At 39.1% G+C, this 15,928-nt stretch overlaps 1 protein-coding gene across 1 annotated transcript in view; it reads right to left on the bottom strand.

Moving 5' to 3' along the window:
* LOC132392450 (inactive dipeptidyl peptidase 10-like) overlaps positions 1–15,928 on the bottom strand; it is a 905,047-nt gene that overhangs the window by 29,613 nt on the left and 859,506 nt on the right. The window contains exons 17-19 of the mRNA XM_059966307.1: positions 11,660–11,707; positions 9,789–9,887; positions 2,681–2,750 (exon numbers count right to left, since the gene is read on the bottom strand). Of these exons, the coding sequence (XP_059822290.1) occupies positions 2,681–2,750; positions 9,789–9,887; positions 11,660–11,707 (217 nt within the window). The remainder of the gene's footprint in view (positions 1–2,680; positions 2,751–9,788; positions 9,888–11,659; positions 11,708–15,928) is intronic.

The raw sequence follows: 15,928 nt of genomic DNA, 5'->3' as shown, positions 1-15,928 counted from the left end.
TCTGAAAATATTGATACAGTCATAAAAAAGACAAGATAGTGGGCATATTTCATTAGGAATTTGAGGAGATTTGCTATGTCACCTAAAGCACTCAAAAATTTATACAGATTTTCCATGGGAAGCATTCTGACAGGCTGCATCACCATCTGGTATAGTCAGGGGGTGGGGTGGGCAGCTACTGCACAGGATTGAAGTAAGCTGCAGAGAGTTGTAAAATTAGTCAGCTCCATCATGGGCACTAGCCTCCATAGTATCCAAGACATCTTCAAGGAGCAATGCCTTAAGAAGGTGGCATCCATCATGAAGGACGTCCATCGCTCAGGACACGCTCTCTTCTTTTTGTTACTGTCGAGAAGGAGGTACAGAAGCCCGAAGGCACACGCCAAATGTTTCAGGAACAGCTTCTTCCCCTCTGCCATCCGATTTCTGAATGGACATTGAACCCATGACTGTAAAGTGTAAGCTGACCATTTAACATTACACTCTGGAAGGGCCATCTTTTTGATTAAATGGAAACCAAGAGCCCTGAAATGTTCTCAACAAAGACTGGGTATTATAAAAGGAATTTGTTGGTCATCATTTGTTTTTTTTTGCTTTCCTTTCCTTACAAAAGTGATCACATGTTACAAATATGTAATGGTTGTTAAACAGTTTGGGAGATTCTTAAAGAGTAAAAGCATCATAAAAATACATGTTCTTTCATTTATTTCCTGCTTCATTAGTAAAAACCTCCAGAGTCTAAGATTTTCCATTACTAATTGTTCACTAAAACTCAAACCTAATATTATAAGACAATTAATGCATGGAGACTATTTACGATGTTCTGAGATGGAAAGGCTTATCATATGGGGAGTGTTTGATGGCTCTGGGTCTGTACTCACTGGAATTTAGAAGAATGAGGGGTGCCCTCACTGAAACCTACCGAATGGTGAAGGGCCATGATAGAGTGGATGAGAAGAGGCTGTTTCCCATGGTGGGAAAGTATAAGACCAGAGGACAGCCTCAGAATAGAGGGGTATCCTTTTATAATAGAGATAAGGAGGAATTTTCTTAGCCAGTGAGTGGTGAACCTTTTGCCGCAGGTGACTGTATATTTAAAGGTGAGACAGCAATTCTTGGTCAGGCAGAATATGAAGGGACACAGGGAAAAGGCAGGAGATTGGGGCTGAGAGGGAAATACATGAGTCATGATGAAACATTGGAGTGGACTCGATGAGACAATGGCTTAATTATGGTCCTATAGCTTATGGTCTTAAGTCACTCATTTACCCACTCCACACTAATGCTTCAATATTCCAATTTTCTTGAGTGGCCTTGTTTGGTCAATGGTCAATGTGGCAAGTAGGGACATTCACGATGGCAGTAGTGCCTTCAGCAATGTAAATGGCCCAACGTAGTATGTCAGAACAAGCTCCATCTTTAAAACTTGTTTAGAAGCATTTGACAGCAGGCTTGCAGCGTGAAAATTCTATCTGATCTTTCACTGTTGAATCCCTCTGACAATCAGGAATCAGAGACTTAAGAGCAGAGGTTGCCAACCTTATTTTTTGCCATGGACCAATATCACTAAGTAAGGGTCTATGGACCCCAGGTTGGGAACCCTTGATTTAGTGGGATATGTGCCAAACACTGCCGACTCGGGACTAGTCAGTCAGCATTGATGAGTGGGGCCGAAGGACCAGTTTCTATGTTGCATTACCCTATGACTCTACGGTTAGAACATTATTAATAATGAAATACTTTTTAGAAATCAGAAATCATTTAAGTATCTAACACTCAAAATATAAATTAATACCTAAACATTTATAAATAGTTAAGGGTGTTATTTTTATTTAGGAATGTTTTAAGGTTACATACACCTCCCTTTATTTCCGGTACCCCTAAAGCAGCCCTTCAAATGAATGAACTTGTGGTAATTATGCCAGGTAGCACCGTGGAATGTCAGCAAATTCCTGCTCTGCCAGTGGACTCTATGGGAATCCATTTGCAAAGAGAGGCTGCAAAATTGCTGATGGCAATGGAATAGTAATTTTAATATATCCACTTTTTTCTTTAGGAGACCCAAAACTTTCTGGCATATAGGATATAACATTTTCCTATGGAATTTCTGGGAAAACATTAGCCATTACTCAGTGTAATGATGTTATGTGTTAATGTTTGAATGGTAATGCCAGGTTCTACTTGAAGTATTTTTCAATGCAACTCTAGAGCACAGATTACAGCTTGACCCCATCAGTTGAGTATCAAGATTTGAAATTCACCCCAAAATTATGATCATTGCGATATCAAATTTAATATCACAATCAAAGAAAAAAAACATCCCCAACAGGAAGGTTCTTTTAACCCAAGTCTTAGATCATCCAACATGGATGAAAGTCAAGTAGGCTTCAGTCATAGAATGGTATGTATTGACAAATCACTAACCTTTAACTTTTATTAATTTGTTATTTAGATATATTGCCTTCTTATTTGCTCTTTCTAAACTTTGGAAGTTCTTGAAATCAGGTTTATTGAGGGCAGTGAGTGGATGCTGGAATTATCCAGTATGTATATCAGCTATTTCACAAAAATTATCACATATTAGAATGCCAAGGCGAGAATTCAGAACTGTGTTTTCCGTACAACTTAGCAAAGGACTTGCCAGCAGTGATTCTGAATCCTGAATAACAGAATTACTTACACAATCAGTAGAGCGGGATATAAGTTGTTTTCATCAAAGCCCTCAGGATATGATAACTGAAGAGTGAGTTCTGAGAACAAAGACATTAAAAGTGTTCAGAGTAAACCTTTAAGTTGTAGACAAACATAATATTTTTGTTTGACTGATACTCAGAAAATTTTTTTGGATAACACAAATATTCTTACATTTATTTTCAGAAAAAAAATTGTAGATTGAATTGTCATTAAAGATACTATAACACATGAATTTGAATTATAAAATAATTCACATACTGAACATATCCTGGCATGAGTTTTCCTGGTGATGTGATGAGCAACAGATATAGAGAAATACTGAAGATCTTTCATCTTTAAATTCAAAGATTAGCTTCATTTCTCACATACACATTGAAACATTGAGTGAAATGCATTGTCTGCAACAACGACCAACACAATCTGAGGATGAGCTGGGGACAGCCCACAACTGTTGCCCTGGTAATGTCGAAGTAACTGTCCTCGCTGATAATAAAGTAAATAAAATATCTAAAATAACTGGGCCCAGAATGCACGCACTCTTACAACTCAAGCATTCTTGTCATTTTACTTGTGTACTGTCACCCACACTGTTCAGAGGTCTGAACAGAAAACTGCTATTTTTATGTAGATATTGAACAGTGTAGATTATACATACAGTATTTGGATTTCTTACTTGCAAGATCAATCGCCATTCACAATGGAAGTGTTAAAGTCAATTGAAACTTCAATCAGACAGCCGATGCTATCTTGAACTTAGTAAAGGCAATAGACCCTCAGTTGTTGGGTATGTATCACATCCTTCTGTTACCTCACCTGCCTCCAGCACCTCCTATTGTGTAAAGAGACTCTATGTTTTAGGAAGACCTTTCTGGAAAAGTCTCACTACAGAGCCCTTACTCATGTGGCCTGAGTAGGCACTGCCACGGTCAACTCAACCTATCTTGTCCTTTGTATTCAGACACGTCTCCAGCGGTCTCACTTCAAGGGCCTCCGACTCTACAACTGCTGCAGGCTAACCTTGCTTTAACCTTTGCCTTACTGAAACTTCTACACTAAAATAGTATGCCCATAATTTACTAATCCTAACCTGTATGTCTTTGGAATGTGGGAGAAAACCAGAACAGCTGGAGAAAATCCATGTGGTCACAGAATCCGTATAGACAGTGGTGGAATTGAACTCAAGTCACAGATCACTGGCACTGTAAATGGTTATGATTCTGGTAACCACTGGGCATATTTTATCAGCAGTGAGGAGGTGACTGAGGATCAGAACTGATGGCAGGGACCTATCTGTAAACCTGTAAAGTCAATCAATATCTTTCACTTAGCATAAAATCCTGAATATTATCCTATTAACACAAATGATGTTTTTCAAAATAGTTATTTCCATAAAATACCAATTTTAGTCTGTTGGAATAATTCTCACTTCCCCTTGGGCAGTGTCAATTTGCCAATTTGGAGGAGAGAAGCAGCTGTGATTTGAGATGTTTGTGATTATTAAACCCTACCTACAAACAATGTCTCTTTTCACTTGATCTAAAGGAAAGCACACTAAAATGTTTAAAGTATATAAACATCATTTTGATATTTCTATTGAAAAAAACACCACATACAGCCCTATCTGAAGCCATGCAAAAAAAAATATGATATTGCAAGAACAACAAAAAGAATGTCCAAAGCATTGAAGCAAAACTAGTTGTCATGGCATTTAATGAAGGGAAGCATTTGTTTGCTCATCAAAACTAATCAGCATTTCTTAAAACTACTGGCAGAATATTCTGCAAATTTCTAACTAATTAATTACTTCAACTCCCAAAGTAAGGATTTATGATAAACATGAAACGTTCTCTTTGGTGCAATGTCTCCTACTTCTACTGAGAAAGTGTTCAAAATAATTTACTATCAAAGTACATATATGTCACCATATACAACCCTGAGATTCATTTTCCTGTGGGCATTCACAGTAAGTACAAGAACTATAATAGAATCAGTGGAAGACCACAGCCAACAGCATGGACAAACAGCCAATGTGCACAAGACAACAAACTATACAACTACAAAATAATAATAATGATAAATAAATAAGTGATAAATATTGAGAACATCCTTCAAAGTGAGGCTGTGGGAACAGTTCAGTGATATGCAAGTCAAGCTGAATGAAATTATCCCCTTTGGTTTAAGAGCCTGATGGTTGAGGGGTAATATCTGTTCCTGAACATGGTGATGTGAGTCCTGAGACTCCTGTATCCAGGCGGCAGCAGCGAGAAGACAGCATGACCTGGGTGGTGGGGGTGTCTGATGATGTGAGGTTTTACTTCTGCACAATGAATTCTGAACTAATCTGCTATTTCCATGGGAAAGCGAATGTCTTGTCTGTAATTTTAAACTAAAATATGAAATCAAAATAAAGCTGAATTTAAAAAAAATAATAGTTATGAAAGTCATAAAAGGGATGATTATACTGTCACTAATTTGCAAAGGGATTCTCTGCATTAGATTCAAGAACCCATAAATTAAAGTGGGTTCTGATTCCAATAAATATTTTTCTGAGAAAAGTCTTGTTCGGGATTTGGGAGAGAAAATGTTATGATTGTTTTCCAGGGTTAAAATTTCTAATACTAGGGGGCATGGAAAGTGAGAGGGGGTAGGTGAGGGGTAAGTTTTTTTGTTCAGAGTGGTGGATGCCTGGAATGCACTGCCCGGTATGGTGCTAGAGGCAAATACATTGGAGGCTTTTAAGAGGTGTCTCGATAGGCACATAGCTGTCATGAGGATGGAAGGATATGGACATGGTGTTTTTGATTTGCTTTTGAGCTGGTTTGGCACAACATTGTGGGCTGAATGGCCTGTTCCTGAGCTGTATGTTCAACGTTCTATGTCAGTCTGGAAACAAAAATAGAAACATATCTTCACATTTAATTATATCCAATTCAGTCTGAACGATTTCCAGTCAGGTATCATTATATGTTTAAAGACATATCCAGTTAAACAACAGAACCCGTGAAGAATAAAACATCAAGTACAGTTCCCCAGTAAATCATGTACAGTGTAATAAAATGCAAAATGCCAATCAAAATGGTTGGAATTGTTAATCAGTGTTTCTTTAAAAAAATCACTTGAATTAAATTATAATATGACTCAATTTTTATCCCAACTGCTGTTTTGATGGATTCTAGACCAAGGTCTCTTTGGGGAGATTCTACTGTTGCTTAAATGGGGGAGGGTGTCTGTGCTTCTGTTGACATGTGGGGGTGTCTGTGCTTCCGTTGACATGGGGGGGTGTCTGTGCTTCCGTTGACATGTGGGGGTGTCTGTACTTCTGTTGACATGTGGGGGGTGTCTATGTCTCTGTTGATGCTTGTACAAAGAAAGCATCCTTTGGGTGTCAATGTTTCTATGATTCATTCTATAGGGTCCTTGTTTCATGCAAGTCTGTGAAGTGTATAAATTTCCGATTGTGTTCAATATGGTATAACTGTATATTCTCTGATATTAAATGAACCTTTTGTTATTCAAAAATTCAATTTCTTATACCAAATGTTACAAAGGAAATTACTATGGCAGATTTTGTTTAATTTTGTGTCATTTCTGAGTTTTGTTCATCGCTTTAAAAAGATAACTAACAATGTTATATGAATAAATGTTATAAGAGCAGGAAGATGAATTTCCAATATGTGAAACAGGAAACAAAACATTTATCAATTGACATACTAGTATTCCAGAATTTTTCTTCTTGGAAGCTTAATAATATAGAGGAATGCTTTGCAAGAAATATTAGATGAGAAAAGGGAAGCTGGGATTGTTGTTTATGATGATAGATAAATTGTAACTTTAGCTTTGATCATTTGATCAATATGTTTTGTGTTGTATCACATCGATCATGGACTTAACCATGACCATGATTGCTCTTAGCAAGCTTTCTTACAGAAGTGGTTTGCCGTTGCTTTCTTCTGGGCAGTGTCTTTACAAGATGGATGACCCCAGCCATTATCAATACTCTTCAGAGATTGTCCGTCTGGCATCAGTGGTCGCATAACCAGGGCTTGTGATAAGCATCAGCAGCTTATCATCCACCACCACCTTCACCCACGGCTTCACGTCACCCTGATCTGGGGTGGGGGGGAGTGGGTTAAGCAGGTGCTACACCTTGTCCAAGGGTGACCTGCAAGCTAGCGGAGGGAAGGAGCACCTTACACCTCCTTTGGTAGAGACGTATCACCACTCCACCCCACCCCACCCCTCATTTGATTTGATAGGTGCCCAAAGAACCATACTGTAGCAAACCGATTAATAATTCCCTTGTATGACTAGAGTTCCGTATAGTCAATTTGGAGGAAAATTATCCAAGAATTATCTTGAAAACCATGCATAGCTGAGGAATAAAACCTGTGGAGCATTTTAAATAGCTTTCATTAAAATAAATCAAAGTGAAAGCTGATTAGCTTTGGTTCTCTTTATCCTAGAATGCTGATTAAGCAATACATGTAGCTGCTGCTTTAGAAAACTGAAAATACATGTAAATTAGAACTTATTTTAATTTTATATATGAGATAAAACACATCTTGTGTAATTATGATCAACATTTAAAACAGTGCCGAGAGTAGACTAACCTGGTCTATGATGAAAATATTTGTGATTGATTGATATACAGCACAGGACAGTCCCTTCCGTCCCTTTGAGCCATGCCACCCAGCAACCCCCGATTTAACCCTTGCCTAATCACAGGACAATTTACAATGACCAATTCACCTACCAACCAGGAGATCTTTGGACTGTGTCATAAAATTCTTGACCAATTGAATCAGTGAACAAATTATCATTGATTCCAATGACTTTGAAATTTAAAATTCAGCAAATTCACTGAAATTGTTCAAGATATTTGATGCAAAAACAATGAAGAAATCAAAGCTTAAAAAATTCTACTGAATCAATGCATATATTCTTACAATCTCAAAGATTGTTCTTACCTTCTGTTGACTGATTCAGGAAAAGGAAAATCTTAGACTTAGTACTTCTAAAGTTATAGCTTTCTTTCGGCTTTGTAAAGGTTACAGCAACAACTAAGACATATGTGTAATCACAAACTATCTAACATTATACTTAATGCAGGCCGGTTAGCGTATGTACCCCATCCCATCCGAACATACTTTAACTTCATTCTCAACGGGGAAAGATCTGATAACCACAATGATTGATTTCATTTCAAATCTAACAATTCTAATGGCCTTGCTGAATTTTGCTTTCAAACTGTATGTAAATTTAGGCTTTGAATGCAGTCCACAGAGCGTACTTGAAGACTTATTCATCAAGGACAATGAGATTGATTCATCTACATGTATTAATTTTTGCTGAAGCACCAAATGATTATCTTTTTATTTGCTTTTTCTCTGAGATTTCTTTTGATATTTTGCAAAAAAGCTATTTATGTATTTTATTAAACTTTGTTGCGCCTTGGCCTCGGAGTAATGCTGTTTTATTTGGCTGTATTCATGTATGGTTAAATGTCAATTAAACTTGAATCGAGCTATTTTCAATTTAATTGAACATGGCTGCCCTTTCTGGACACGAACAGATTTTCTGCTCGGATAAAAGGACACGTTTTGTTCTGAGTTATTTTATTAGACCCAGGAATTAATCTATTCCTAGATGTAATAATGCAAAAAAAAATCTAAAGATTAGTTTCTGCCATTCCTGCAATTTCAAGACAGAATCATAGTAATTGAATTTCATTGCAATCTTCATTGGCCACGTGGAAATAGAAAGGATATAGTGAAAAGAAGTGAAGTGCTTTGAGAACAAGCAGTTTATTTATTTTTATTTAGAGATGTGTGCAGTAAGAGTCCTTCAGCTCAGTGAGCCTGTACCACCCAATTACACCCATTGACCTACTAATCCATACGTTAGTAATGTGGGAGGAGATGCATTAAGGTTAGGTTAGGGTTTTGGCAGAATCTCAGATGGTGACAAGGACATGTAGAGGAATGAGATAGATCAGCTGATTGAGTGGTGTCACTCCAACAACTTCACACTCAATATCAACAAGACTAAGGAATTAATTGTGGCCTTTAGCTGAGGGAATGCACACCAGTCCTTAACATGTGGAAAAGGTGAGTTGGTCCATGTTCCTGGGTATCAACATCTCTGAAAACCTTGTTATTGGACCTAACATATTGATGCAGTCATGAAGGAGGCAGCTATATTTCATCAGGAGTTTGAGGAGATTTGAAATGTCACCAAAGACATATTTCTACTGATTTACCATAGAGAGTATCCTAAGTGGTTGCATCACTGTATGGTACAGAGGGGCTTAAAATGCTGCAGGAAGTTGTAAACTCAGCCAGCTTCATCATGGGTGCTAGCCTCCCCACCATTGAGGACATCTTCAAAAGGTGATGCCTCAAAAAGATGGCATCCATCATTAAGGGCTCCCATCACCCAGGACATGCCTTCTTTTCATTGTTACCATCAAGAATCAAGCACAGAAGCCTGAAGACACATTCTCGATATTTCAGGAACAGCTTCTTCCCATCCACCATCAGATTTTTAAATGGACAATGAACCCATGAACTTCAGCAAAGAAAGACAAACCCAGGCATCATCAGGCATCCTTGAATTCTCTCTGCATCTCAGATTCCTGGATTTTCTCCCCATTTAGAAAATAGTCTGCACATTTATTTCTACTACCAAAGTGGATGACTATGCATTCTCCAACTTTGTATTTCATTTGCAACTTTCTTGCCCATTCTCCTAATCTGTCTCAGTCCTTCTTCGTGCTGCCTATTTCCTCAACACTACCTGCCCCTCCACCAATCTTCATGTCATCTGCAAACTTGGCAACAAAGCCATCTATTCCATCATCTAAATCATTTATATACAGTATAAAAGAAGTGGTCCCAACACCGACCCCATTCTTTGCTCCATAGTATTAATCTATGCTGGGGCAATTTTCTGTTTACAGGGAGTATTGTGTGTTTTCTTTTAACTTCGGTTGAACACTTTCCATCACCCAGCAGTCACAAGTGATCAAAGCTATGTATATTGCATGACTCGCTGGTGCACAGTTAAAAGAGCTATAAATGAAGATAGTTACAAACCATAATCATGAATACGAACAGTCCTGTACTCTGGTTTGTGGATCCTTTTCCCTCTGATATATTTGTGCAGAACAGTATTATTTTCCAATATGTAGGAGCCTAAATAATTAAAAAGAAATGAATGATTTTATTTATGTGTTGTCAAAAAACATAACAGTTCCTGCATTAATCCACAAGGTTATTTAATATTCTGACACATTTACAAAATGTGCTGATTTTATTTTACCAGTAAAGTTCCTTTAAGGTTTTCAGATGGTTGATCCACCAAACAAACAATAAAAATGTTACTTTTAGAAGTGACAATAGTAGTAGAATATTAATGACACTAAATAAAGTGTCAGATGATCAGAGGAATAGAGGTATCATTGCACAGCAGATTTAATGGTGGGTGCTTACGACAATATAAACAAGGTTGAAAGAGTACAGCGAAAATTTACAAGGATGTTGCTGAGTCTGGAGGAACTGAATTATAAAAAAAATTGAATAGTTTAGGATCTTATTCCTTAGAGTGTAGAAGATTGAGAGGAAACTTGAAACAGCTATACAAAATTATGAAGGGTATAGATAGGATAAAGGGAAGCAGGTTTTTTCCACTGAGGTTGGGTTGGACTACAACTAGAAATCCTGGGTTAAGGGTGAAAGGTGAAAAGTTTAAGGGGAACATGAGGCGAAACTTCTTCACTCAGGGGGTCGTGAAAGTGTAGAATGAGCTATCAGAGCAAGTGGTGCATGTGAGCTTGATTTCAATGTCTAAGAAAATTTTGGATAGGTACATGGATGGTAGGGGTATGGAGGGCTATGGGTCCAGTGTAGGTTGATGGGAGTAGGCAGCTGAAGTGGATCGGCACAGATTAGATAGGCCAAGCACCTGTACTTTCCTACGACTATATGACTCCAGTATTGGTGCTATAACATATTTGCTTATTGAGATAGAGCTCAGAACAGGCCACTTCTGCCCTTTGAGCCAGCCACCCAACAATCCTCCAAATTAATCCTAGCCTAATCATGGGACATTTACAATGACCAATTAACCTACCAAGTGGTACGTCTTTGGACTGTGGGAGGAAACCAAAGCACCTGGAAGAAAGCCACTCTGTAGAGACAGTGAGGGGAAGTGAGCCTGGGTCGCTGGTACTGTAGAGCGTTGTGCTGATCATTACGCTACTGTGCATGATTCCTCAATATTGTTTATGTATCAAACCATGACACTAAAGGAAATATGGGATTAACTGAACCAAGATTGACTGAGATTGAAATAGTAAATTCAGAAAGAATTGAATGCTTTGTTACTACTCCAAATGGACAATTAAGTGAAAATGTATTTTGTGAAAGGCAACTGAAGACCAGAGTCATTTACCATTAAATAAACATTTTCACTTGATTACTTCCTTACTCCCCTCATGGCCACTTTTGTTCATGTGAATGAATTCATTTCTGAGAGTTTAGCGATAAAAAGTGTTATGTCCTTTGCTACAATCACAATTTTCAGAGGGGAAAGCTTCAATTAAAAGACTTCCTTTCCAATCATTTGCACAGATAGATCAGTGGCAATGGGGCAAATCTAATCAAAATGCAACACCTTGGTGGCTATATTTAAGGGTGGCGCTCTCTCAGAATGAGATGAATTGACGGAGAGGGTGGCTTGAAACTTTCATAATGCAGTGAAATTTCTTAATGGCACATCACATTTAACCAGAAAAGTAAACACCTTGGCTCTCCATTTTAGAAAATGAAATGGCCTTTACTTGCTGTTTTGGGATCCGGTGAGCTTATTTTTTTCAGAAATACTTTTTTGACATTTATGGCTGAACCCAAGCCATATTCACAACAGGATACTGAAGTGCGCTTATATAAGTGTATTTTATACTTACTGTTTGGATTGATTGTGCTGTGTACAGAGACCATTGGTACATTAGGACCTGAAAATATACAGTATACAAAAATACTTTAATATCTTGCCATTTGTAAATATTTTATCTATATTGTGCTGGATTATCTGTATTATCTGGATTTGACAGAATCACTTACATATTTGCAATTTAAATATTTTTCATTGCACAAGTACTGTAGTAATTTTATGCATTACACTGTACTGCAGCAACAAAAAAAACTCATGCCATAGAATTGTTGTGGGGGGCGGGGTGGGGGGTGGGAACCGAACTGAAGAGACTGGGGTAGAACAGGTTGGCTCACAAATAGAGAAAGCTTGCAAACAGTGCGAGAGGGAGGAGAGGCAGGTGATAGAGAAGGGACAGGGCTCAGACCGAAGGTTTGAGATGTGTCTATTTTAACGCAAGGAGTATTGTGAACAAAGCAGATGAGCTTAGAGCGTGGATCAGTACTTGGAGATATGATGTGGTGGCCATTACAGAGACTTGGATGGCTCAGGGACAGGAATGGTTACTTCAAATGCTGGGTTTTAGATGTTTCAGAAAGGACAGGGAGGGAGGCAAAAGAGGTGGGGGCGTGGCACTGTTGATTAGAGATAGTGTCACGGCTGCAGAACAGAACACCACGGAGGGATTGTCTATGGAGTCTCTAAGGGTGGAGGTTAGGAACAGGAAGGGGTCAATAACTTTACTGGGTGTTTTTTATAGGCCACCCAATAGTAACAGGGATATCGAGGAGCAGATAGGGAAACAGATCCTGGAAAGGTGTAATAATAACAGAGTTGTCGTGATGGGAGATTTTAATTTCCCAAATACCGATTGACATCTCCCTGGAGTGAGGGGTTTAGATGGGGTGGAGTTTGTTAGGAGTATTCAGGAAGGTTTTTTGACACAATATGTAAATAAGCCTACAAGAGGAGAGGCTGCACTTGATTTGTTATTGGGAAATGAACCTGATCAGGTGTCAGATCTCTCAGTGGGAGAGCATTTTGGAGATAGCGATCATAATTCTGTCTCCTTTACAATATGCATTGGAGAGAGATAGGAATAGACAAGTTAGAAAAGCGTTTAATTAGAGTAGGGAGAATTATGAGGCTATCAGGTAGGAAATTGGAAGCTTAAATTGGAAACAGATGTTCTCAGGGAAAAGTATGGAAGAAATGTGGCAAATGTTCAGGGGATATTTGTGTGGAGTTCTGCATAGGTACGTTCCAATGAGACAGGGACGTTATGGTAGGGTGCAGGAACCGTGGTGTACAAAGGCTGTAATACATCTAGTCAAGAAGAAAAGAAAAGCATAGGAAAGGTTCAGAGAGCTAGGTAATGTTAGAGATCTAGAAGATTATAAGGCTAACAGGAAGGAGTTAAGAAGGAAATTAGGAGAGCCAGAAGGGGCCATGAGAAGGCCTTGGTGGGCAGAATTAAGGAAAACCCCAAGGCATTCTTCAAGTACGTGAAGAGCAAGAGGAGAAGATGTGAAAGAATAGGAACTATTAAGCATGACAGTGGGCAAGTGTGTATGGAACCAAAGAAAATAGCAGAGGCACTTAATGAATACATTACTTCAATATTCAGTATGGCAAAGGATCTTGGTGAATATACTGATGATTTGCAGCGGACTGAAAAGCTTGAGCATATACATATTAAGAAAGAGGATGTGCTGGAGCTTTTGGAAAGCAACAAGTTGGATAAATCGCTGGGACAGGATGAGCTGTACCCCAGGCTACCGTGGAAGGCAAGGGAGGAAATAGCTGAGCCTCTGGCGATGATCTTTGCATCATTAATGGGGATGGGAGAGGTTCTGGAGGATTGGAGCATTGGGGATGTTCCCTTATTCAAGAAAGGGAGTAGGGATAGCCCAGGAAATTATAGACCAGTGAGTCTTACTTCAGTGGTTGGTATTTTGATAGAGAAGATCCTGAGAGGCAGTAAACACAAAGTATACTACCAATGCTGTGGTCAACTCAACACATACAAACAAGCTGGATGAACTCAGCAGGTCGGGCAGCATCCGTTGAAATGAAGGGTCCTAACAAAGGGTCTCAGCCCAAAACATTGACTGCTTATTTCCATGGAAGCTGCCCGAACTGCTGAGTTCATCCAGTTTGTTTGTATGTTTTGATCCTGAGAGGCAGGATTTATGAACATTTAGAGAGTCAAAGTATGATTAGGAATAGTCAGCATGGCTTTGTCAAAGGCAGGTCGTGCCTTACGAACCCAATTAAATTTTTTGAGAATGTGACTGAAAATGTTGATGAAGGTAGAACAGTAGATGTAGTGTATATGGATTTCAGCTAGGCATTTGATAAAGTACCGCATGCAAGGCTTATTGAGAAAGTAAGGAGACACAGGATCCAAGGAGACATTACTTTGTGAATCCAGAACTGGCTTGCCCAAAGAAGGCAAAGAGTGGTTGTAGACGGTCATATTCTGCATGGAGGTCAGTGCTTAGGGATCTGTTCTGGGACCCCTGCTCTTTGTGATTTTTATAAATGACCTGGATGAGGAAGTGGAGGGTTGGGTTAGTAAATTTGCTGATGACATGAAGTTTGGGTGTGTTGTGGATAGCGTGGAAAACTATCAGAGGTTACAACGGGACATTGATAGGATGCAAAACAGGGCTGAGAAGTGGCAGATGGAGTTCAACCCAGAAAAATGTGAGATGGTTCATTTTGGTAGGTCAAATATGATGGCAGAATATGGTATTAATGGTAAGACTCTTGACAATGTGGAAGATCAGAGGATCTTGGGGACTGAGTCCATAGGACACTCAAAACTGCTACGCAGGTTGACTCTGTAGTTAAGAAGCCATACGGTGCATTAGCTTTCATCAATCTTGGGATTGAGTTTAAGAGCTGAGAGGTAACATTGCAGCTATATAGGACCCTGGTCAGACCCCACTTGGAGTACTGTGCTCAATTCTCCTTGCCTCACTATAGGAAGGATGTGGAGACTATAGAAAGGTGCAGAGGAGATTTACAAGGATATTGCCTGGATTGGGGAGCATGCCTTATGAGAATAGGTTGACTGAACTCGGCCTTTTCTCCTTGGTGACAGAGGATGAGAGGTGACCTGATAGAGGTGTACAAGATAATGAGAGGCATTGATCGTGTGGATAGTCAGAGGCTTTTCCCTAGGGCTGAAATAGATAGCACGAGAGGGCATAGCTCTAAGGTGCTGGGGAGAAGGTACAGAGGAGATGTCAGGGGTAAGTTTTTTACTCAGAGAGTGGTGACTGCTTGGAATGGGCTGCTGGGGGCGGCAGTAGAGGTGGAAATGATAGGGTCTTTTAAGAGACTCCTGGATGGCTACATGGAGCTTAGAAAAATAGAGGGCTATGGGTAAAGTTTAGTTAGTTCTAAGGTAGGGACATGTCCGGCACAGCTTTGTGGGCCGAAGGGCCTGTATTGTGCTATATGTTTTCCGTGTTTCTATATTTCTATGATACGACCATAAGACCGTAATGTATAGGAGTAGAATTAGGTCATTTACTCCATTGAGTCTGCTCAGCAGTTTCATTGTGGCTGATACAATTTTCCTCTCAGCCCCATTCTCCTGCCTTCTCCCCGTATCCCTTCGTGCCCTGATCAGCCAAGAATCTATCAACTTCTGTCTTAAATATACATAAATACACTCAGCTGCTTGTAGTAAAGAATTCCACAGATTCATCACCTTCTGGCTAAAATAATCCTTCCTCATCTCTGTTCTGAAAGGACACCCTTCTATTCTAAGGCTGTGTCCTCTAATCTTAGACTGTCCCACCATAGGCTTCTGTGAGGTCACCCTTCATTTGGAATTCTAGTCAATACAGGCCGAGAGCCATCAGATGCTCTTCATTTGGCAAGTCATTCAATCCCGGAAAAAAAACGGATGCTTGGCCTCACAATCTACCTCACTATGATCTTGCACCTTACCATTTACTTGCACTGCACCTTTTGGTAACTTCTACCCATAATTTTGCATTGTTATTGTTTTACCTTATTTGAGCTCAATACAATGTGTAATGACTTGATCTGTGTGAACACTATGCAACACAAGCTTTTCACTGTATTTCAGTAGATGTGACAATAATAAACCAATACCAGTAATATAACTTGGCACGTTGTTGTTTCAAATCAGAAAAGCAATGTAACAGTTATGCAGAAAATTAGAGCTAGGACTTTTTACTGTTGTGCTCCCAGAGGCAAGATATCTCCAACTCAAAACAGAATTTGATGATAGTAATTTTTATGGATCGATTGATGTGACTAG

This window comes from Hypanus sabinus, chromosome 4 (assembly GCF_030144855.1).
Source record: "Hypanus sabinus isolate sHypSab1 chromosome 4, sHypSab1.hap1, whole genome shotgun sequence".
Lineage (NCBI taxonomy): Eukaryota > Metazoa > Chordata > Chondrichthyes > Myliobatiformes > Dasyatidae > Hypanus > Hypanus sabinus.
The sequence above is the reverse complement of the archived record's forward strand: the minus strand, read 5'-3'. Positions and strand labels throughout refer to the sequence as shown.